At 58.0% G+C, this 23,543-nt stretch overlaps 2 protein-coding genes across 10 annotated transcripts; one reads left to right on the top strand and one right to left on the bottom strand.

Annotated features, from left to right (window-relative positions):
* Positions 1-288: 288 nt before the first annotated feature.
* TMT1B (thiol methyltransferase 1B) lies at positions 289-3,013 on the top strand. The gene is made up of 2 exons (XM_026500334.4): positions 289-1,159; positions 2,218-3,013. The coding sequence occupies exons 1-2, from the start codon at positions 662-664 to the stop codon at positions 2,452-2,454; spliced, it is 735 nt and encodes a 244-aa protein (XP_026356119.1). The 5' UTR covers positions 289-661; the 3' UTR covers positions 2,455-3,013.
* ITGA7 (integrin subunit alpha 7) lies at positions 2,969-22,149 on the bottom strand. Of its 9 annotated transcripts, none has more exons than XM_044384735.3 (27): positions 21,696-22,124; positions 17,430-17,557; positions 17,249-17,328; positions 15,907-16,162; positions 15,289-15,420; positions 14,840-14,959; positions 13,795-14,002; positions 13,491-13,684; positions 13,034-13,122; positions 12,780-12,907; positions 12,584-12,679; positions 12,363-12,424; positions 12,047-12,216; positions 11,467-11,616; positions 10,706-10,821; positions 9,942-10,134; positions 9,782-9,862; positions 9,597-9,676; positions 9,379-9,453; positions 9,134-9,236; positions 8,408-8,584; positions 8,115-8,246; positions 6,179-6,292; positions 5,862-5,960; positions 5,648-5,773; positions 4,588-4,700; positions 2,969-3,949 (listed from the first exon to the last, which is right to left on the bottom strand). In XM_044384735.3, the coding sequence occupies exons 1-27, from the start codon at positions 21,899-21,901 to the stop codon at positions 3,883-3,885; spliced, it is 3,495 nt and encodes a 1,164-aa protein (XP_044240670.1). In that variant the 5' UTR covers positions 21,902-22,124; the 3' UTR covers positions 2,969-3,882. The 9 variants fall into 9 exon arrangements, with proteins under 9 accessions (XP_044240670.1, XP_044240671.1, XP_048073824.1 ...); XM_044384736.3 differs by having other exon boundaries at positions 2,969-3,682; XM_048217867.1 differs by lacking the exon at positions 15,289-15,420 and having other exon boundaries at positions 2,969-3,682; positions 21,696-22,149.
* Positions 22,150-23,543: the final 1,394 nt, after the last annotated feature.

The following is a 23,543-nucleotide window of genomic DNA, read 5'->3' as shown; positions in this document are numbered from 1 at the left end:
TTTCTTCCCTGTGTTGCCTTTTTCTCCCTTCTTCTATTGCTGGGGCACTGCGGTCTTGAATGTGATAATAAACACCAGTTGAGAAAATGCCTTTCTTTTGACCTGCAATCTCCCTCCTCCTTCTGACCAATCGGGCCTTACCCTGAATCCTCTGTGCTTGGCTTCTAACTGGGGCAAAGGCATGTTACAGTTTACAGAGCCCTGGGGGTGTGCCAAGGGAACCCAACCAGATTTTCCAGCTTGCATAACCTGAGCAGATCCCGGGGACAGAATGAGGCCAGCACATGCCCATGAGTCAGCTCTGTCCCAGCCTTTGGCCCCCATGAAGCTGCGATCTGAGACCTGTCCCCCTCCGCCCTTCCCACTCCTCTCTGAAATGCTCAGCACACCTCACCTTCAACTGACAGCACCCCAGAACTCAGGACACTAGCACCACCTGTTCCTTCACCCCACGTAGAACTATGGGGCCGTAGGACCTCTGCCCTCTGGAGGGATTCCATACACCCTCCCCACCCTGTCAAAGAGAAAGTTGTCAAGTAGGACACAGGGAACGAAGTCCTATCACAGGGGGAGGAGAGACTCCTGTCCGCGGTGAAGGAGAGAAAGAAGAGGCCAGTGCCCCAACGGCCCCAACGGAAGCAGGGCTCCGAGCCGCTGTGTCATGGGTGCCCTGGTCCGCCTCCTGCAGCTGCTGGTGCTGCTCCTGACGCTGCCCCTGCACCTGATGGCTCTGCTGGGCTGCTGGCGGCCCCTGTGCAAAATCTACTTCCCCTACTTCATGGCTCTGCTGACTGCCCAGTGCAACCGCAAGATGGAGAGGAAGAAGCGGGAGCTCTTTGGCCAGATCAAGGGCCTTATGGGAGCCTCCGGGAAGGTGGCCTTGCTGGAGCTGGGCTGCGGCACGGGTGCCAACTTCCAGTTCTACCCGGCGGGCTGCAGGGTCACGTGCCTGGACCCAAACCCCCACTTCGAGAGGTTCCTGACCAAGAGCATGGCTGAGAACAGGCAGGTCCAGTACGAGAAGTTTGTGGTGGCTGCCGGAGAGGACATGAAAGGGCTGGAGGATGGCTGCATGGATGTGGTGGTCAGCACCCTGGTGCTGTGCTCCGTGCAGAGCCCAAGGAGGGTCCTGCAGGAGGTCCAGAGAGTGCTGCGGCCGGTGAGCAGAGCCCACAGGGACGGGCAGGCGCGGGCCAGGCAGATGCAGCACAGGGAATTGGGTGTGTGAACACATCAGACACTGGTCCATCCCCACCTGCTGGTGAACAGTGAACATGACCGGGGCCTCGATGTGGCCGGATAGGGTGCTGTGGAAGCCCCACAGAACCACCTAATGCGGCGGTTGGGGGGGCAAGGTGGGGGAGACACCTAAGGAAGTGATGCTTACGTGGAGATCTGAGCGGATTAAGCAGGATGTGGAGGAGGGGGGAAAAATAAAAAAGGGTTCTAGATAGAGATATTAAAGGACATAGAATCCGTAAGATTTTGAACTGGGTGTGGAAAGGAGTTGAGGATGGGTTCCAGGTTTCTGGCATGAGTGACTGGTGGAGGGGAAGAGGGAGGGTAGAGGGAAGTGCCAGTTGCTGAAATGAGAGAAATCCATTTGGGACTTGTTAGGTCTGAGGTGCCGCTGAGACAGGCAGGCAGGAAACCCAGAGGCAGCAGGAAGTCAGAGAAAGATGCAGCCTGCACACAGAGACGTGGAAGTTACCAGCTTGTAGCTGGTAAATGCAGAGCACGGGGGGTGCGTGAGATCACCTAGAGAGGGTTCAGCAAGGAGAGAAGGGCGGAAGGAACCCCAGCATTAGTCACGAGTCACGTGCAAGGTTTTCCTGGGATGTGGGCCAAAGGATAAGGTGGGGTACATGCGTCTGAGTCTCGTAAGACAGGTCTCTGTATACAGTGAGATCTCTGCTCCTGTCTCTCCAGCTCCCCATCTGTCTGCCCTCGGCTGGCCTGTCCCTCTGGCCATCCTTTGACAATTGCTCACCAGTCACCCCCCCGGAAGGTTCTTCACATGCGCTTTTGAGTGGGAGGGTAGGAGCCAGGGGCTACAGAAACAGTCAGGAGCAGAGTGACGATGTGCTTCCTGACCCTGCTGACCAGCAACCCCCGCTTCGCCAAGAGGTTCCACCGGCACGGTCAGCAGGGCGGAGGTGAGGGGAGAGGAAGGTTGTGGAATGGAACAAAACAGTGACGCGAATTCTTTTATCCCAGGGAGGAGTGTTCTTATTCTGGGAGCATGTGGCTGAGCCCCGGGGAAGCTGGGCCTTCCTGTGGCAGCAAGTCCTAGAGCCCACCTGGAAACACATTGGGGATGGCTGCTGCCTCACCAGAGAGACCTGGAAGGATCTCGAGAGTGCCCAGTTCTCTCAACTCCAAATGGAACACCAGCCCCCTCCCTTCAAGTGGTTGCCAATTGGGCCCCACATCATGGGAAAGGCTGTGAAATAACCCTTCCCCAAGTCCTGCCTCCAGCCAGAGCAATCCCACCTACAGGCTAATCTGTCTTCTACTGAGAGGAATCTAGGCAGAGAAGCCGTTCCCCCGCCACCCCCTCTTCCTCCTTCCCCCGTCTCTGCCCCGGCTTCTAACTTCACTCCTTCCTTCCAAAGTGAAGAAGCTCTATTCCTCACCTGACCACAGGGAGGAAAGTGATGTCCTGTCATATCCTTGACTGAAAATTCCAAGACTGGGTCTCCCAGTTTTTGCCCACCCACTGCTAGGGCGTTTCCCTGTCGCTTGCCCTTGTTACCATAGTAAAGGTCCCCCTTCCCCTTCGTCTGAGACCACACCCATGTGCCTCCAGGAACTGGTCACAAAAGTCATGATACATGTGCCCCTGCTGGGCCCCCAGCCCTCCCTCCCACTACCACCTTTGTCCTGAGCTGTGGGGGTGCAGAGAGAAGCAGTCCTCTCCTGGAGACCCTGGATGGGGGGGAGCAGGACTCAGCAAAGAAGCCGGAGGTTTTGTCCTCAAATATTTTTTAATAAATAGGCAAAATCCACTAGATTGATGCAGCAAACTAAGGTCAGAGGGGAGGGGAACCAGGGAGGGAAGAGCCCCTGAGTCAGCAGCACAATCTCCTCCCCATCCCTCTGGTCTTAAGGCACTTTCAGGGGGACAGGTCCTTGGGGTCCTATTAAACAGGGTGAATGGGAGCGGGAGGGATCAAGGTCCTTTCTCCCACATTTGCGTCAGGACATCACAGCCCTTCTCCCCCTACCCCACAACCCTATTCCTGATTTACTGCCCTCATCTCACAGTATTCTAAGGGGAAGTCTTGGGGGGCGCTCCTTGAGGGGGTGGGGAGATGCCTATGTCCCTGGGGAAGCAGATCCTGTCACATGCTGATGAGACACCAGCAACCCACTCCACCCTCTTCACCCCAAGGACCCACGTCTGGGGAAAGGGTGGAGGGATCCACGGGCCAGGCTGGGACACAGGGAGCTAGGCAGTGCCTGACACGGGATGCCCGTCGGAGCCTGGCTCAGGGTGCCCATCAGCAGCCAGGATGGGGTGCGCGTCGGGGCCCTCCCGCCGGGGGCTGCCCCAGTTGTTCCTCAGGATGGTGCCTGTCTTCTCCTCCTTGAACTGCTGCCGGTCTTCCCGCGGGATCTTCACCGCGTGGTACTGGGGCACGGTGGCCTCGGGGTACCGCGCCCGCTTGAAGAATCCCATCTGCAAGGACCCCAGGCCAGACATGAGGAGCCTGTGGGGCTGAGGCCCCTGGAGCAGATGCCCAGCACAGCACAGCGCCTTGCATCCACCATCAGTGGACAGAAAGTACCGATTGCAGCAGAAAGGAGCTGCGTCGGACAGCATCCGGTGTGGTGTGCAGCCCCCACAGGTGCCACAGTTAATGCTGGGCCCCCAGGTCCTCACTGACAGCAAGAGAAAGACCAGGAGGGGCCAAAGGTGCGGGGCCAAGGACATCTCCCTTGGCTCCTGAAAGAGGGGGTTGAAGATGGAACAGCAGGACCCTGACCTCACCCAAGCTTTTTAAGAGACCCAATAGCATGCCCCAGAACACAAACGAGATCTGAGACCCAAAAATGGCTTCCTAGACCCCTGCGTACTCGGAATGACTTCTCTCAGGCCTCAGACACTCCCCGTGTACTCAAACAGCACTTTCCTGGGCGCAGGGCCCTGTCATCCATGAATACAGTGGCCTCACCCCTCCCTACGTCATGAACACGTTGGTCCTTCCATACCAAGGTGGAAATGTACCCCTTGCACACTCACACTCGGGACCACCCAAGGCTCCTACATGCTCAGACTGCACGCCATGTCCTTGCCCGTTCGTCTCTGCACACTCATGCCCACAGAAAAGCCATGCATGGCACCTTCCAGCACTCGCACATGCTCATACGGCGTGAGCCCGGCCACCCCTTTGCGCATGCCTCAGGCTGTGTGTACGCACCCTTACACGCTCACCCTTATCATTACCTCCCACCCGTTCCTAGAACTCACACCACCCTCGTGCAATCTCATTTCTTCACCCTGGTCCCGAGTGCTGGGGGCCCTACTCACACGTACACATCCACACTCACACACACACACACATGCACACACACAACATTTACCCCACAGTCCCTGGGCCCCCAGCTTCCACGGCCGAGGGCTGCACAGCCAGATGGGCCCGGTGATAGTTGGTGGGAAAAGATGAGCTCTGGCTGCTCCGATGGAAGAAGCCACACTGGGATGTCAAAGGAGGAGGAGAGCAAAAGAGGGGGAGGATGGGGAGACTCAGGAGGGATGGGGACCCTTATTTCTACTGTGTCCCCCTTCCAAGAAAGCAGGGAGCAGGGATTCTAGAAACAGTTTCACGAAGGTGTTGCCTCCCTGAAGACCGGCCAGGTTCCCAACGCTGTGAATGCTCATCCAGAGACCTGGTCCATTGATGACTCACATTTGCCAAACAGTGCGCTTGGTCTGCAGCTGGTCCGGGGATACTGGCGGCAGGTCTCCAGAGGGCCCCAAAGGCACACCTGGTCCCCATAGCCCAGACGTGGCGTGCAGTTCAGGGTTTGACGATGGCTGGTGGATGTGATTGCCTGTGCTGACATGTGCACTTGTGTGCTTTTAGGTAGAACCCAGACCCAATGGGATTCTGTCTACACTCTGCGTACAAAGACGGTTCCATGTAGAGCCTGGTATGTGGAAGCTCTGAGTTCAGTCCCAGAGGCCGCCCCTGGAGGCTGTTCTCCACGCCGTTGTGTCTTCTTGGTCACAGTTTCCTCCCCTGCCTTCCCTGCCTGCCCTGCCACACTCTCGTTAAGTCAGCCCCCACTTCCCCGCTTCCATGGCCCTGCCTCTCATGGTCGCACCCACCTCATCTCCCACATCCAGGTCCTATGACCCCACCTTCCTCTAAGCCACCTGCTCTCAAGCTTTCTCACCTGAACTCCCACGGCACTCTCTTGCCTAGTGCCTTCTGCCTGGTCCTTACTACACGGCTCGCCTCCCGCACTAGACTGTCAAACCCCAGAGGACAAGATCGGCATCTGACTTCTCTCGGAAACGTCCAGAGCCTGACAGAGTCCCTGGGACATACAAGCGTTCCGTGCAGATTGGCGGAAGAAAGGAGAGAGCGGGTGGGACAGAGAAGCCCGGCCCCAGCAGCCCCGCGTCCCCCAGCCTCACCTTCCACAGCAGCAGCACCAGCAGCGCCAGCACCAGCAGCCCGGCCAGCACGGCCAGGAGGATGACCCACCAGGGGACTCCCTCTGCCACCACGGCCACAGGGTCCAGGTAAACCATCACCGGGATCTGGGGAGCGAAGGGTTCGGGGAACAAGGGCTAGCGCAGAGGGAAAGAAGAGCTTCCCCGCCCCGACTTCCCCAGGCCCGCAGCTCACCACTGTGGAGGCGTCTCTGAGCAGCAAGTTCTTGATGGATGACTTCACCGTGATATTGGCTCGGACGATGACTTCCAGGGACTTCACAGCGGAGTACTCCTAAGGGAGCGGAGAAGGGCAACCTTCTCCTCAATGCCCCATGCCCCCCGCCCCAGCTCCCGAAATTAAGTGGAATGGTGCCCCACGCAGAGGGCATTTCTGCCTGTCTTGGGTTAAGAGTGTGCTGCATTTGGACAGGGAGAAGGCCCAAAGAGCAGTGAGTCCCGCGGGGACTGCTGGGGAAGAAGACGCCAGCCCCACTGCCACGGTGCTCTTACCTCCAAGAAGGTGCTGTTCCAGAGGCGGCCCCAGACGTGCAGCACGGCGGCGCGGTCAAAGCTGTAGAGAGGGCAGCTGAACACCAGGCAGTTGGCAGTGCCCCGGGCACAGTCCTAGAGACCAGGACAGGCCGGGCTCTGAGCCACTTGGCCCCAGCCCACTGATCTTCCCCAGGGCCCAGCACCTTCACATATGTGCTCACACAGACACAGAATCTGCTCGGAGATTTCACTCCATCCCTCCATGAGCTCCCACACCTTGGACCCCCTATTGCCCTAGTTCCTCACTTACTTCTCTCCCATTTTCCTTACCCGACCTCAAACTCGCCTCCTCCAGGAAGTCTTCCCAAACTAACCCCATGGTCCAAAAGAGCAGCCTACCCCAAATCTGGTCACTCTGGCCTTGAAATGCACGAGGAGCAGGGAGGAGGTCTCTTACAGTGGCAACAGAGTAGCCTCCCCAGTTAAGGCTTATGTTATATAACAACGGTCCCGTTTACTGAGCACCTCCTATCTGCAAGGTACTTACTACAGCTGTCCTGCAAGGTGCCAATTATTATCATCCCCATTTTCCAAACTAGGAAATAAAGTTCAAAGAGGCCAGGTGTAGGGTGCCTGACTGTCTCAGTCTGTAGAGCATGTAACTCTTGACATCAGGGTCATGATTTCAAGCCCCATGTTGGCCAAAGAAATTACTTTTAAAGAGTGAGAGAGAGAGAGAGAGAGAGAGAGGCACCTGGCTGGCTCAGTCAGTGGAGCATGAGACTCTTGATCTTGGGGTTGTGAGTTCAAGAGCCACGTTGGGTGTCGAAATTACTTAAAAATAAACACTTAAAAAAAAAAAAAAGAGGCCGGGGGCCCTGGCTCAGGTTACACAGCTAGCAAAGTTGGGAAGTGACAGAACAGATCTTTGAATCCAAGTCCATGTTGGACAAAGCCGCACTCCTATGCTAAGCCCAAACCCATTGAAGGAGGAGGAGTCCCCCAGCAGCTGCTGGGGGTCAGGGACCTAAGTCCTGCTCCTTCCAGGTCTGACCTACATCCATTTGGCCCAATCCCACCTGATGATCCAGTTTGCCTAAAAACTGTGTTATAGTCACCACACTTTGTGTGCAGGACAAGGGCTTTGAGAGCATTTGAATTCTTTGAATCCTCTTTTATTTTGCCCCTTTTGAGCAGCTCAAGAATCCTCGGTCAGTTTGTCTGAAAGCAATTTTAAGTAAAAGAATCAATTTCAAAGTTCTTATTAGAAAGGGAGTCCTTTCAGGGAAAATCAGTCACGTGGAAAAGGCAGGACAATACCCATCACAGGGAACCGACCATAATGCAAGCCCACGCTGCCTCCACGTGCCTTCGAGTTGCCTCCTGCCATGCCCTCCGGGAGCAGGGAAGCTGAGGGCCCCCGTGAGGGACAGGGTGTGACAGTGGAGCTCCCTTCCAGACAGACGACGCCAGGCCTGGCCCGACTGTTCACATCCCCCTGCCAGCGGTCTCTCTGACTCCTTCTATTCACCCTTCCACACCTGGGTTTCTGCCTCCTGGCAACCAGGCCAAATGCCCCCCACTCTGCCCCTTCCACACTCACTGCCCACACGTCCTGCAAGGGATGAGCACAGAGCGCGTGCTCACTGGCTCAATACATCCACTTAACAAAGCTACGCAAAACAAGTACTTGTGTGGTAACTGGCTGCAGGCCAAGGGCCCTCTCCAGGTGAATACTTAGTGGTCAGAGAGGGACCCGAGGTGTCAGCCGCTGCTTCGCGGTGGTGATAGAAACGGTCTTGTCAACTCGCTCCAGGTGGGTGACCGTGACGCCTTTCAACAGGCCAGCCTCCTGGACACCCAGCACCTGGAAGCTCCACGTCCCTCACATCCTGTCACATCACCAACAGCCCCGCCCCTCCCTGGGACTGTCCCGCGATGGCCCCGCCCTCACCAGGGTGATGTTTCTCTTCTTCTCCGCGGAGGCCACCGGCCACCAGGATGTGCTGGGCTCCGGCTGCTCAGGATCCTTCTCTGGCTCCGGCTGCCCCAGTTCCCGCCGCCTCCTGTCCCTGCTGTCCACATCCTGGGTGCAGGGAGCGGGCACAGTGAGCGTCCCTCCAACACAGCAATCCTGAGATGGCCTCTCCTCCCCACTGCCTTCCCCCGGGCCCCCACAGCCTCCCACAGCCCCCACAACGTCCTTCCCAAAGTCTAACCCCCCTGACCGCCCTGCCTAAGCCTCACCAGTTGGAGGATGTTGGGCCTCGGGGAGCACAGCCCCTTCTGCCCAGGTGCCTGCCCAGCCTCCAGCTCCACCCGCATGGGGTACAGCAGCCACTTCCCGTTGGCAATCTCATGGGGCCACATGATGTTGAGGAAGGCAGAGCCCAGCGTGTTCAGCGACTGGCCTTGGTTGGAGACCTGCGGGCAGAAGGGAGTGTGAAGGGAGGGCCCTCGGTTTCTAAATGGGCCCTAAATCTGCAGAGACAGAGGGGACAAGGGCTGAGGGGAAGGCTTCAGGAAGCAGAGTTTCAACAAAGACTTGGGATCCTAGACCCCACCAGACATCATTCTCTGCCTACCCCAAAACTAGGAAGACCTGGAGATGCTCCTGCAAGGGTGGGGAGGCCCCAGCCAAGCAAGGGCAGAGTTCTAAGGAGACACATCAGCCCTCTCCCACTGTCCCCATCCCCCAGCTAAAGCCCCTGGCAGAAAAGCCTCCCTGGACCCTCAGGGCCTACCCAGACCAACAGGTAAGATGTCCATGCAGGGATGACCAGGAAATGGTCACCCGAGGCCCCAACACAAACACCTGCCCACAGTCAAGGTCCAGGAGTGAACAGAGGCCTTGAACTCACTGGACCATCAAGCCACCACAGGGTAGAAGAACCACAGCCTTGGGACATGTCTCAGCCTCTCTCTGTGCCAAGAAGGGAGGGGCCTGACCAGGGGCCTCCCCAGAACACTTACCGTGACCTCATACTTGACCTTGCTGCCTATATCCCGCTCAGACTTCATGGCGCTCTCGCCGCGCACCACACCCGAGAAGAAGAGCTGCTGGGGAATGGCCACCCTGGCGTGGGAGGGTCAGAACAGAGGGTTGAGGAGGCCCGGGGCCTGGCTGACTGGAGGGTCAAGAGGCAGAGCCCAGGCCAGGGCTTCAGAGGAGCCATGCCCACCGCTGCAGCCCATGCGTCCATTCGGACAGAGCTTACCCTGTGATGGACAGCGGCAGCTCAATGAAGACACGTGCTCGCACAGAGATGGGCTGAAGCTCCTGCTTGCTGATCCTGCCGTGTAGACAGGAGCACCCGTGGGCGATGGGGCACAGGCGCCACCCCAAGGGCTCAGATGAGGACGGCAGCGCCCCATCCAAGTGGACATCAACCCAGCAGCCCCCACCCTCACCACCCCCTGGCCCCACCAGGCTCACGTGGCCAACAGCAGCTCCACTTCCAGCTCTGTGGTCTCAATAGTGATCCCTGAGGTGCCGAGGGTGAGGTAAAAGGTGACCTAGGCCCAGAGTGGAGAGCGACACGAGTCGGGGAAGGCTGGGGGCCGGAGGGCGGTCAGGGCTTAGAGAGGCACTCGGACAGGGGTAAGGGCTGACATGCCAACCTGGGCACCTCTCTTCATGGGGTTCCCCAGCTCACACTCGACATGGGAGGCATTCTCATTGGACAGACAGAGCGGCTTCTCCTGCAGTGGGGAGAGGAGGAGAAGTCAGTCTGGGTTCCCGGCCTCCGAGACCCCGCCCCACCCTGCCACAGGCCCTCACCGCGGGGTCCAGGGCTCGGACTCCTGAGTAGTGCAGAGAGGCGGGGAGGGTGACCAGAAGCTGGGCTTCATGAGCATCGTCCCCATCGGCCTGGGGCCGGGCCGGATCCGAGGGCAGGTTGGTGACCGTCAGCTCCAGGCCGATGACTGGCTGCCCACTCAGGGCAAACAGGGCTGTCGTCCCATCTGCATCCCTGGAAGTCAGATCCCAGTCACACTAAATCTGAGCACCTTCCCCTGCCTGTCCTCTCTTGCCTCCTCCCCACCCGGTGCATGCTGCCTGCCCCACTCCCTGGTCTCTCCTCCCACGGGCTCCCCCACATCGCCCTGCCCACCATTCAAGCCTCAGGTCTTCCCACACTCAAGAGAACAGGCCAGGGAGCCAGGAGACGCTGTTCCGGTCCAAGCTCCCCTACTTACTCACTCGGGGCAAGTAACCTAAGCTCTCTAGGCCCCCGTTCCCCACGCATAAAGGAGCTAATAATAACTCCTACCTCCCTGGGTTGGGAAGACGCAGCAGTGCGCTGTGCGTGAACTGTGTAGTACTCTCTGTCTTGTGAAGGCGTGTTACTCCTTGCCAGGAGAGCCTCTGTGGCCCCAGCACTGGCCCTCATCGTCTGAATTACCAGCCTCCGCCCTCCGTCTGCAGGCTCAGCCCCTCCCTCGGCCTGGCCCCCTTGCGGCGGCTTGCTTTTCTTCCTTGGACTCTGGCCTTCCCACCCCCCCACCCTCCGCCCCCCACCACCACCCCCTTGCCCCCCTCACATGGGCAGAGGCTGGAAGTCCGTGTCGCTGACCCGGGCACAGAAGCGGGCTTGGACCAGCTGCAGATTGCTCTGACAGATCTTGTCTTCACCACAGCCTTGCTTCAGGAAGTGGATCTGGGGAGACATTTGAGGGAAGGGTCATTCGTAGGGGTGAGGCAGGAGGTGACTCTGTCTCCGAGGCGCACAGTCGGGCAGAGGATCACAAGATTAAGCAACGTGGGTTCAACTCTCAGATCTGCTGCTGATCCGCTGCGTGATACTGAGCTGGTCCCTGAACCCCCCTGAGCCACGTCCTCCTCAGTAAAACGAGCAAGCCAAGAGGCTGAGGTTGAGGCCAGCAGGCCAGCCCGCAGCGAGACCACACCTCCCCAGCCCCCCTTGCTGTAACCAATTCCGGATTTAGAATGTGAAGAGAAGGGAAGGGCATCGCTTCCAGACCCACCGGGAGAGCCATACAAGGAGCTTCATGCCCCCCTTCCAGCTGACAGGGAGGGAGGCCCCATCTCAAGATGGCAGACCCCATCAGCTGGGGCTCCTGAATGAATGCGTGGAATGGAGGGCCAGTGTCCCCTCTAGGAACACAGGATCGCTTGAGCCACTTTCCATTTTGTGGTCTACTTGTCACAGCACCTGGAGACATGAGGAACTGCTGCGGTAGCGTGTGAGTTTTGGAGGCTATGAACGCTTGTCACTGTGAGAGCTGATGATCGTTACTCCTTCCAGCTCCTTCTCCTGAGCTAAACCAGGATCTGCACTCGCCTCTGTCCGCTGGGTGCTGGGCTGGTGAGCGTTGAGGATGGGGGCCACAGGGGGCAGCCCCTGGCCAGGAGCCTGTCGCCGGAGCCGTGGGGTCTGGAGAGTGTAGGACAGGGTCACCACAATGGGCCGAAGCTTGTCTTTGACATTCTCCTGGGAAGAGGAAAGATGGACATGGATACTAGAACAATCCTCAGGCCCCAGAAAGACCTAGGACAGATTCTGAAACCCGGCAAGAAGCTTGAGGAGATGAAGAGAGAGAGGTAGAGACCAGAGTGAGGGAGAGGGAGAGCGACTGGGGTGGAAGAGGGAGGAGACCAGGATCTAGGGCTTTGAGGACCAGGTGTGACAAGGGAACCTGCCATTTCCATCTCCAGGGAGGACAGGACTTGTACTCTGGACACAGAAGGTAGAAGACACAAGAAGGCAGCAGGTGAGGAAGAGGTCAGCCCATAAGACAGGCTTCCCAAAAGTTGAGATCAAAGAATGAGGTGTGAACATGTTGGACAAGAAGCTGAAAGGAATCAAAGAAAAGAAACCATGCAATGACAGTGACCCTCAGAGGCCAACGGGTCAGGCCCACCTGTAGCTGGAACATGGTGTCTCCACAGACTCGGTCATGCTGGTGCTTCAGCCACACGGTGCCTGAGGCCTGGTGCTTGGGGTCATCTGGGCCACGGCTCAGGAAGGTCACACGGGGGACCTGGCCCCGGAGCCTCCTGTCTGTGTCTCCATCTAACACATAATCCAGGGCTGTGGCATGTGGAGAGAAGAGAGGAGCCCGTGAGCTGAGGAACTGCTCTAATCTGACCCTGTCTCTGAGATGCCCTTCTCTCCACCTCGGAGAGACCCACCCTGAAACCCAGTGGAGCGGGAAAGGGGAGGGGGACCTCACTCACCCACAATAGGGCTGTAGCTGCTGGGGGTTGCAATATAGCTGAAACAGACCCTCAAGTCCACACTGCGGGGGCAAGAGTAGCTCCTGAGCCAGGCAAGGCTGAGGGGCCAACGCCTCGCGCCTGCCCCCGCCCCAGGGCCCAGCCCACACTGGGCGGAGAAAGGGAGAATGGGGGAAAGTGGACCCTGAAATGTCCCTGCCTCCCCTTGGGTCCCATCTCACCAGACCGAGTGGCCAGCAGCACAGTTAGGCTGCCCTAGGTCGATGGCTCGGGGAGCAATGAAGACCTCATGGGAGACATGAAGGACGGGTCTGGCCCTGGGGAATGGGGAGCCGAGCACACGCGTGAGACTCTGAGGCAGGGAAAGAACGGGGCTGGCCTCGGGGAGGGAGACGCAGAGGCGAGGGAGGAGCTCACCTAAAGAGCACCGCGGTGTCATCCAGGGAGCCAACCAGGAGGTCCGGGTAACGGTTCCCATCCACATCCAGGCCGCCCGAAAGGGAGTAGCCGAAGCTCTTCATGCCCACGGCCTCACCCTCCAGCACCTGCGGGACCGGACCGTCAGCTCCGCACACCACCACCCCCAGCTCCGCCCCTGCCCTCTGCTTTTGTGCCCCCTGACTCCCCCCACGCCCACTGCCCCCACACCTCATCCCAACGAACCCCCTCACCTGGGAAGGTTTGATGACAACCCCCAGGCTGCTCCCATGGTAGATAAAGACTTTCCCATCCCCATCAAAGGGAGCCCCCACAGCAATATCTGTGGGTATGGGAAAAAGGTAATCAGGCTAGGGTGGGGCGAGGGGGGGTGTGGTCATCCAGACCCCAACTTTCCCTCAGTCACTCAGTTCCGTATAATATGTTTTCTATTTTACTGAGAGGCTACTAAGTCCCAGGCACCTTACACTCATCATTTTTAAGCCTCTTAGCTACTCTCTGCAGATATTACCAGCTCAGAAAGCTTACTTGACCCAAGTCACAAAGCTGGTAAATGGTAAAGCTCAGATGCCAACCCAGGTTGCCTCTCTCCCAGAGCCCTCAGAAGGCCTCCCCCTGGACCTCTGAGGCACTTCCCCATCCCTGCCTCTGCCCCTTCTTCCCCTGAGGCTTCCCAGTTCCCAGTCACACCTGCAAAGCCATCTTGGTTGATGTCCCCCAAGACAGCCAGGCTGATCCCGAACATGGAGTCAGGAGAGCCACAGATCCGGAGAGGGGACACCCCAGCCCAGTGACCCCCCTGGTTCATGTACACATACACGGCACCCCCCAGCTCTTCTTGGCGCTCAAAGAAGTAGGGGGCACCCACTACCAGGTCTGTCCAGCTACGGAGAGAGGGAAACAGTCAGTGTGGCTCCCTCCCCAGCCACGGGGGTCAGAAAGATGCCAGAGGCCCAGCCTCCCTCAGGCTCCATTCCCCTGTGTCCACTCTCACCCATCATTGTTGAGATCAGCCACAGCCAGTGAGTAGCCAAAGCCAGAGGTCAGGCGCTCCCCAGACAGCATCACTTCGGGCACCAGGCGGCTGGCACTGTCTTTGCGCAGAATGACCACAGCACCCTTGTGGTTGGCACGGGGGGCCCCTGCCACAAAGCTCAGCTCCTCTGCACGCACCAGACCCTTCCCCGAGTCAATGGAGAAACCTGGGTGGGGTGACTTTCCAATGAGCCCTCCCCGAAAGACTCAGGAGCCAAGGTGTGCCCAGGCTCCTCCCACTCTGCCCCCTCCTCACAGGTCTGGAGCCAAAAGGTACAGGTGCCCTCCAAGTTATCACACCACAGCTGGACTGCTCTGCCTCCCCCTCCAGAGGCCTGGCAGCCCTCCCACACCCAGAGACTGGAGTTTGGCACAAGAAGTGCGATGAGGTCAGCCTCGGGGACTGGGGAAGAAAGAGAAAGGCAGTGGCTAGGAAGGCCAGCCAGCTGGGCAAGAGCAGAGCAGGGCACTACGCCTAGGACCCCCAGGGAGCTGCTCTCCCCTCTGCATACCCAGGAGGCTCCAGCCCCATCTAATGCAACTTCTTTGCCCCCACTCCCACCATGCTGGCAGGGAAAAGAAGTCTTCGTGTGGATAGTGGGGAGAGAAGGGGGAGTGGGAAAGAACTTGATTCACCCAAACATCTCCCAGGCCTGGCTTCCTCCCCCTTCACAGAGGGTTACAAACAAGACAATGAGAGGGACTTACCAACAAGGACAGACTTTTCTCTGGCATGTGCCCACCATCCATCCCTCAAAGAAAGTCCCACTAGAGCTCTACCCTCCTTCTTTCCCAGTACAGTCTCAGCCCACCTGGTTCTTCCTCCATGGAGAATCCCGCTCACAGCCCCCTAGGCCATCCCCCTCGGGGCATCTTCATCTTCTTTGAAATTTGGGCCCTATGTGTATTTCCCTGGGTGTGTGTTGGTGAGGGCAGGGCAGGAGAGGAGGGGAGGCCAAGCCAAGCCCCCAGGGCCCAGGGGGACATGGTGGGAGCTTACAAACCTAAGTAGCTATTCAGGGCCAAGTCTCCGGCTGGTCCTGGGAGCCGGTCAGCGGGGTCCAAAGTTTTATACACCAGCTGGTCAGGGTCTGAGCTATCAATGTTGGTCACAAAGAGCAACCCTGCGGGGGGCAGGTGGGGGGAGACACCAGGGAAGGGACATCCAGAGGAGGGGCCACAGAGTGGGGAGACAGAGCCAAACATAAAGGCAAGAAGGAGGAGGTAGAAGAGGAAGAGGGAGAGAAAGAATATGAGAGAGACAAAGAGACCAGAGAGATAAGAATCAGAGACAGGAAGACAGAGAGAGAAAGGGTGAGAGCCAGAGCCAGAGCCAGAGCCAGAGCCAGAGACAGAGACAGAGACAGAGACAGAAGGGTGGGGGCATGGAGAGGGAGGACAAGAGAAAGGAGCAGAGGGTTAGAGCAGCTCCGGGCCAGGGAGGGGTCCCTACCAAAGTAGCTGTTGGCAGGGACCGGGATGAGGCGGGGGTCCTGCTCCTTCTCACCCCCCGCCTCGTAGGGCCCGTCGTCCAGGTGTGCCAGGTCCGCTGAGCCCTGCGCACAGAGCTCCACCCTGGCGGTGCCTGCAAGGACAGACCTGTTAGTGCCCGGGGCAGGGAGCGAGGACCACCCTCAGGCCAGATGCCGGTGAGACAGGCAAACAGGGAAGCCCCTCCTCTCCTTTGCAGCCCTACTTCTACCCCTTCCCCAGCCCAAGCTTCCGGGCCCACAGGCTCGCCACCCCACTCACCGAGTGTCAGCGCAGCCAGTGGCAGCGTGCGGAGACGGGAATGGGAGTGATGAGGTGGGGCTGAAGTGTTGGAGCGAGCGGAACAGCCGTGCGTGTGGGGGCTCATGCCAGCATGGTGGGGAACACTCCGCCATTCGAAGGAGAGGGGACACCCCCATTTGTGTGCGTGGCTGGCATGATGGGGGTGGAAGACGTGGCGGTGCCCCGGGCGACATGGCAGGGAACGTGTGGGCATGCTTGGCCACGTGCTGCCCCAATCCCATCTCTGAGGGTAGAGGACATTTCGGTTCCCTTCTCCCCTCCCCGAGGAGTGACTCACCCTTCCAGTTGTAGGTTCCCGGGGCCCCAAAGAGGAGGTAGTGGCTGTCGGGGGAGAAGGCAGCAGCCGTGCCCTGCTGGCAGAACCCAAACTGTTCATGGCCCTGAGGGCGCCCCTCACAGAACTTCCACTCCCCACCATCCAGCTCATCACGGATGGCCAGGTCTTGGCTTAGCACAAAGCAGCGACCAATCACATCCCTGGTCTCCAGGATCTGGTCTACTCGCTGCCGAGCCTCGTACCGGTGCGCGCAGGTCTGCGGGAGGAAACGACACGGGGTCATCCCCCGTGTGGGCCGGTCACGGCTGGAGCCACGCAGCCCACAAGCAGACGTGTGGCAAGCACACAGACACACACATCACGGCACCACCACCCAGCCCGGTGTGAGGCAACATCCACACACCAGTCCCACCTGCACTCACTCCCTTGCGCTGGCAGGAAGAAGCCTTGCTCCACAGTCTGCTCGGGCACCCAGGCCCCAGCACGCAGGACGCCCTATGTGCCCGTCCCCGACGTGCCAAGCTCGTCCTGTCTCTGGACCTCTGCAAGTGCCACCACTTTGCCTGTGAGGAACTTCCTCCCCTCTCCACTCCAGCAGCATTGTTTCTTCTTGACAGGCTGGCTGAGCTCTACCTCCACTACCCCGGCAGGAGTCTTCTCTCCACGCCTCCTTGGGACTTTCACATACTGGGGACGGTACCGCTCACTAACATTAATCACATCCTGGGGCGCCTGGGTGGCTCAGTGGGTTCAGCGTCTGCCTTCGGCTCAGGTCATGACCTCGGGGTTGTGAGATCGAGTCCCGCATCAGGCTCCCTGCTCAGCGGGGAGACTGCTCCCCCTCCACCCTGCTCATGCTCTCTCTCTCTCACTATCTCTCTCTCTCTCAAATAAATAAAAATTTCAAAAATTAAAGAAAAACATTAACCATATTCTGCCCCACGGTGACTCAGATTATTAGTTGTGTTTGCACGTGTTCATGATGATACAGAGGGAAACAGACACAGAAAAACAGAGAACGAGAGTCTCCAGAACACTGCGGCAGGCTTCTTGAGCCACGGACGGGGCTTTTCCGTCTTTACGTTTCCTCTCTCAGTAACCAGCACAATGCCTGACGCTTTAAAGGTTCTCAGTAAGAGTCACAAATGGACAGATGGATGCTTAGATGGTTTTAAATTTATGAGGACAGGCACCACGTCTTATACCTTTGATCCTGGGTATCAGGCCATCATACCACACACGCCCACCTGTGTTCTGTAAGCACGCCTGTGCGCGTGCACACACCACAGACACGTGCACACTGGCACCCACCTTGCATACAGTCACAAGAAGTGGTACTCACGACAATCTTGCCCCCGGGTCCCTGGCTCCGAACACTGACTCCCAACCACTGGTTCTCCTTGCTCTCCTTCTGCACATCAGCTGGAGGCAGGACAGTGGGAATGAGGAGAGGGAAGAGGAGGCCGAGTCCTCTCCTCCCCGTCCTGTGCCATACCCCCCCCCGACCCTGCAGGGGTCCACACCTCCGTGGTCAATGTCCACTCTGTAGCAGTCAGTCTCTTCCAGGCTTAGGGGGCAAGCGAAGAGGCCTCCGGTGCGATTCGCCTGCTGCCCAGGCAGAGCCAGGGCCTGCGGAGCTCCCACCAGCAGCCTGCACAGCGGGCAGGGGCAAGAGTTAGCAGCCAGAGCGCTGTGCCTCCCCAGCACTGCCCAGACCTGACCCCTCAGAACCAAGCGGATGTCGAAGAACTTAGGAGGACGGCCGGGAGTCAGTTTCCCCGAGACCTGGCGACTCGGCCGTGCAAGCGTTACATTACATGTGCACATACTATCCACATGCACCGTAGACACGCACACGCACACACACACACACATGTGCGCTAGCACGCCAAACCAAGCGGCCTGGCCAGCGTAGCTGGTTTGAAAGAACCGCCTGTTCCCAGCACCTGTTCCTGACCAGGCTTTCCCTACCCACTTCCTGGCCCCATCCCCAAGCTCTGCCCTCCTCCTCAAACCCGGTCCAGTTGGAACCCTCCCAGAAATGCCAAGAATGCTGAGAGCCAAAGTAACAGGGGCCCAGACTGGCACCACGAGGTGGCCCAGGGACCAGCTTCAGAGGCCTGGCAAGGGGCTAGATATGGGCCTGTCCCCCAACCCTTCATCAGGGACCCATCAGAGACCCCATCCCCCACAACACTGCCAGCCCGGGATTCTATCAGTCACTCTAGCTGGCATGGAGGTAGGGCAAGTTTCTCATCTGTCCCCAATCTTGCCCCCATTTTCTGCCCATACCCTGAATCCCCTTCCCCATGGTTCCCTCTCCTCCCCACATCCATGATTTTCCCCATTCCTCCCACCGTCCCTGCCCCCACCCTCTCCTCTCTCCTACCTCCCCCTCAGACACTTTCCCAGCTACAACTTTCTTGGCAGGACAATTTTCCATGATCACAGCCAAGGCTTCTTCCCCAGGGAAGGACTGTGCTGGGAATGGAGGCTGCCTGGGTCCCCTGGGGCTGATCTCCGGGCCAGGAGTGAAGGAAGGGGTAAGGTGAGGTGACTGGCACCCAGCTGACTACGAGGATCTCTCTTCGCAGAAGGAAAGACTCAGGAGCGCAAGCAGGGCAAACCTCAAGGCTTCTGTCCCACACTCTTTGCCTCCCTCTCCGTTGCTGGGGGACAAGGCTCGAAGTTGTGTCAGGCAATATTGCAGACAGGCATCGATGGGGCACTGTGCCAGTTCTGAGGGGGAGGGGAGGGCACGGAGCCACTCTCCCTTCCCACAGCTCTGGTCTCTTAGCAGCTGTCATCCCGCGTCAGAGCCAGTGTCCAGAGAGAGGAGCGGGTGGGGAGGGGCAAGGAAGAGGGCATGCGTTTGGCATTCATTAGCAACTATGTGCTGAGAACCTATCATCTGCCTCGGCCTGTGGCCGGCACTCGTGAGACAAGGACGTAATATTATTATTCTGCACCTACGACGGGTCAGGCCCTAAGCTAGATGCCAGGGACGTGAGGAACGAACGTCGGCCTGCTCCAGATATCGGGCTAGGCAACTCACAAGCCTTCTCTCGTTTAAGCTTCACGACAATCCTATGTGAGGATTCTTTTCTTGTCTTTTGGATGAGGAAACTCACTGAGACACATTAAGTAGGATGCTGGAATTCAAATCCACACCCGCCTAATTCCAAAACCCATGCGTTTTCCACCATACCGACGACTGGCTGTCTCCAGAACGCTGAGACAGAGCCCTCCAGAAAAAGAACAGGAGGAAAGGGAGGGGAGGATACCCCACCCAGAAAAGGAAACCAGGTGGGATGGCCAACCTTCAGACAAGTCCGCAGCATCCCCCCACCTCCAAACTCAGAGACGGCCGTCTCCTGGAGGACTGGGGTCTCTTACCAGTGTCTCAGCAGGTCACCACACAGCTAAGCACCAGGAGAAGCTAATATCAGTGTCCAGTGCTCACATCTCCCCTAGAGGTCCAGAGTAGGGGGAACGGGGAGGGAAGGGGTCCACGTGGAGGAAAGAAGCTGGTGCGCGTACGTATGGCCAGCCTCACTCTCAGTGGAGAACGGACCAGCCCACCCTTCCTGGAACAAGAGTTCCCACACGCAGCCTCTCCAGTCCCTCCACCTCTGCCCCAGCCACACACTTTTCTGGCTTCATCCCACCGTCCCCAGCCACGCCAGGCGTCTGGGCGGAACAGGAGCCACAGCTACCGCCACTGCAGGCAAAAGCAAGAACATGTTGGCAGTTGGGGGCAGAGGGACTCCCTGGGAGCCTGACTAAGTGGAAGCAAAGGAGTAGCCCCCTACCACCACACCTCTCAATTCTGCACACACTCCCGGGCTCTCACCCGAGGCCTGCCCTCCCGGACTCTCAATCTGGGTGGCCCTCTGGGGAGGGTGCTTGGCCCGAAGGCTGACTCAACCAGGGTGATCTAGCCAAGCCTTTGGGTCCAGGCTTGAGGAAGGCACTAAAGCTCTTCTCTAGCTCTGTGGAGCACGCTACAGGAATAACAGCGCTAACACTTTCATAGCACTCCCTCTGAGCCTTGCACTATTCTAAAGGTTTTATATATACTAAGAATTCTTCAACCCCACAACAACTCCCTCTGGTAGTACTACTGTTTAACCCCGTTTTACAGTTGAAAGATATAAATGAACCTGAAGCCACAGGACAAAGAAGGTTAGACTTCAAAGACTCCTCCAGGGGCAAAAGTGAAAGACATCAAAACAGGTGAGGCCTTTCCATCAGTGGATGCTGGTGAAGGCGACCTGCAACTCAAAAGCTAGGGACTGAGCAAGGACCTGGTCTCTCACGTGCCACCAGGCAGCAGAGCACCCCTTGCGAAAGCTAAAGCAGGGTTAGGCAGTCGGGCTCCTCCAGGAAGGCCCCGAGCTTGGCTCTGGGAGACTGAATCAGGGGCCACCTTCAGAGAGGAGGGGGAAATAACAAGAGACCAAGCTATTAAAAATAACCTAGAATTTGCCTGGAAATAGCTCAGAGAGTTCAGCATGTCCTAAAAAGGCCTCCAGTCCTGGAACTCTGGCAGATGGGGGAAGAAGGGAGGGAGGGAGACAGAGATGAGGTAGGAAGCGGATAGAAGGCTGAAAAAGAGATGAAGTCAGTTGCTTTCTATCTCTCCCAAAGTTTGTGGGACCACTGACCATGCTCCCTGATGACAGGGATAATGGAAGAAAAAAGATTAGAGCCAGCCCCTCCTCCTCAAGCAGGGGAAGAGAAATAAGCTCCTGTCCCTACCCTCTGCCCCCAAGCCAATAGTATCGGGGAGAAGACAATCCCAGTGGACGGCATTGATCCCAGTAATGGACACTTAGTGTGGCTTAGGCACCAGCCTAGGAAAGAAAAGCCCCCTGGCAGGAGGGGGTGGGAAGCTTTCTTCCCCTTGTCTCTCTCTTTAAAATCATACATGTAGCTGGAGCCAATAGCACAGGAAACATGACAGACACAGACCCCACACATATGTGTCCATCTCCCAAGAGTCCTGAGCTGATTAGAAAATAACTAGAATTATCCTCTGACCCTCACTCCTCCCTGCTTCCCCCCACTGCTGAGATTCCTAGACCTGGAAATTTCCTGAGGTGGAGGAAGGGGAACAACCTGGCCAGCATCCCTCCTGGATGTCTCTCTCTCTTGCTGCTGCTGCTGCTGCTGCTGCTGCTGCTGCTGCTGGGCTGCCGCTGCTACAACTTTTGGGGCTCTGTTTCCTGCCAATCTATCATCAAACCATCTAGTACAGGTTGCCATACCCTCCCAGGTCCTCTTCCAACCTTCCCGTGGTCTCGAGCCACAGAATTAAATGGCAGGGCTCTCCTGGCCTCCAGTGTCCTACTGTCTTCATTCCACCCCATGGCAATGCTCTGACGGGAAGTTATTTCTGGAGTCTACCCTCCATCCCATGGTGTCTTCAACCTCTCTGTCCTTTCCCTCTCCTCCTGCCCTAAGCAGAGACAAGATGTCCAGTCCCCCTTCCTGAGGGAATCCAGCCCTCTAAAGGAGGGGAGTCACAGACCCTGGGACTGAAGCAAGGACGCAAGTTGGGGGAAACCTGCCAAGGCAAGAACCTCACTCTCCAACTTCTCCCCAAAGCAAGACCCCGGGTCTCAGGCCCTGAGGGTACGTCAAGACAGATAAGGCAAGGCTGAAGTATGGGATAGCTGGGCATAGCCTGAGTCGTCGTGGGTTTGGAAGACTGAGAGATGGGATGAGGGGTTGGGGGGAAATCTGTGGTTCGGGCACGGGTACTCTGGGCGGGTGCGGTGACTCACCAGCTCTGGGGTCGGGGCTGCAACTGCCGGTGCAGAGCCACCGAGAAGCCGAAGAGGCTACCCGGCTCGCCCTCCTTGCGCAGGGCGCCCATCACGTCCAGATTGAAGGCGACAGCCCGCGGGGCGAGCAGTCCGGCCAGCAGGGAGCCAAGAAGGTAACAAATCCCGGGGGCGCCCCGAGAAACACCGCCCGGAGTCCCGGCCATGCGGCGAACCCCGGGCACGCTCCCCACGAGCGAAAGAAAACTCGCTCGCGCCCGGAGCCGCAGGTCTCCCACAGCGGGTCTCTGGTCTCGAGTGTCGCAGGTCTTTCAAGTGTCTCGCAATCTCTCTCCTCGCCAGCCGTCTCCCGCCGGCCCTCTGCCCCAGCACCCGCTAGGACAACTGCAGCAGCCGCAGCCCTGGCGAGCGCTCGGGCTCCTGCCTCCGCTCCAGGGGCACCGCCCCGGCCCCGCCCTCGGCCCCGCCCCTCCCTCGCGCTGCAGGTGGAGGCTTCGCGGCGTCGCAAAGGGATGTCCAAGCTGGCGACTCCGGGTGGGAACGGGCCTTGCTCGCCAGGATCCCCACCCCGGCTTCGGCCCCGCCCCCGCCTGCGCGCTCCGGCGCTTCTCCCTACTCCTGCCCAGGCCCGCGAGTGGTGGGGCGGCGCCTGGGAATGGGGAGGGAGAGAGAAGTACAGATAGAAAGGGACCGAAAAAAAGAAAGGACGGTAAGAAATGAGAAGTGCTTGAGGCTAAAGGAGTCTGGGAAGAGAGATGCAGACGGGGAGATGAAAGGGCAGGGTCCTGTGTGGACCTTTGGTGCTGCCTTCTCTCCATGGTCACGTAGAGCGCCTAGCATGCTGTTCGAATCAAACCACATCCCACCCCATCCCATCCCATCCCCAGAGCCCAGCAGTGACGACGGCTTTGCTAGCCACACCGTCAGCATTGAGGAGAACTGAGGAAAAGACAGAAGCAAGAGGAGAGAGAGAAACTCAGCAGGTCCGGGGAGAAGAGCAAAGGAGGCAGGTAGAAAGAAAACAGAGAAAAGAGATGGAGAAAGAAGGGCAAGAGTTTGATCAATAAGGAATGGTTTGGGGGGAAGGGGGGTTCCTGGCTGCCTCAGTCCGTACAGCATGGGACTCTTGCTCTCGGGATGGTGAGTTCCAGCCCCACCTTGGGAACAGCGCTTACAAAAAAAGGGGGGGTGGAATTAAGGGAGAAAAAATTACCGAGGATGATTGATAGAGGAAGAGGAAATTAATTAAGCTGGGGAAAAGGGAGTGGGGGGGGTCAAAGAAGGGCAACGGCAAAGATGAAAAAGATTGGACCCAAGAGGCAGAGAGGTGGAAACGATGTCTTCGGCTCTTAGACCCCCTCCCTGAACTGTCGGTTTCCCACCCTCTGACGGGAAAGGATTGGAGAAGGCCGCGACCCGGGCTGGTCCAGGCGGGGATCTGGGTGGGGCTTCGCAAGGATCTCCACAGGGACCCGCAAGCCTGTCTCTCTTCCTCTCCCTTCCCCCAGGCTGAAGCAAAGGGAGGGGAGACATTTTCCAACCCTCTGCTATTTATAACTCCAATCCAGAAACGGGGCCAGGAGGAGAGATAGGAAATAATTTGGCACAACTGGAACCTCCCTTGCTCCCACCTCCTCTAGTGTATATCCAGCTGTCCATCTTTCCCTTCCCTCTCACTACTGTTTTTTTCTCATCCCAACCTCTATTTTTGTCCCCTTTCTTGCTTCTATCACATGGAACCCTCCTCCAAAGATTTCTCAGTTTCTCTAATGTTGTCTTTGTCCCTCCAACTCTATCCTATCCTTAAGATTTTCTCTTCTCATGCGGTGTCTTGCCAGTGTGGTCAGT

Source organism: Ursus arctos, unplaced genomic scaffold (genome assembly GCF_023065955.2).
Source record: "Ursus arctos isolate Adak ecotype North America unplaced genomic scaffold, UrsArc2.0 scaffold_21, whole genome shotgun sequence".
Taxonomy (NCBI): domain Eukaryota; kingdom Metazoa; phylum Chordata; class Mammalia; order Carnivora; family Ursidae; genus Ursus; species Ursus arctos.
Note: the sequence above shows the minus strand (reverse complement) of the source record. Positions and strands in the feature narration are given on the sequence as shown.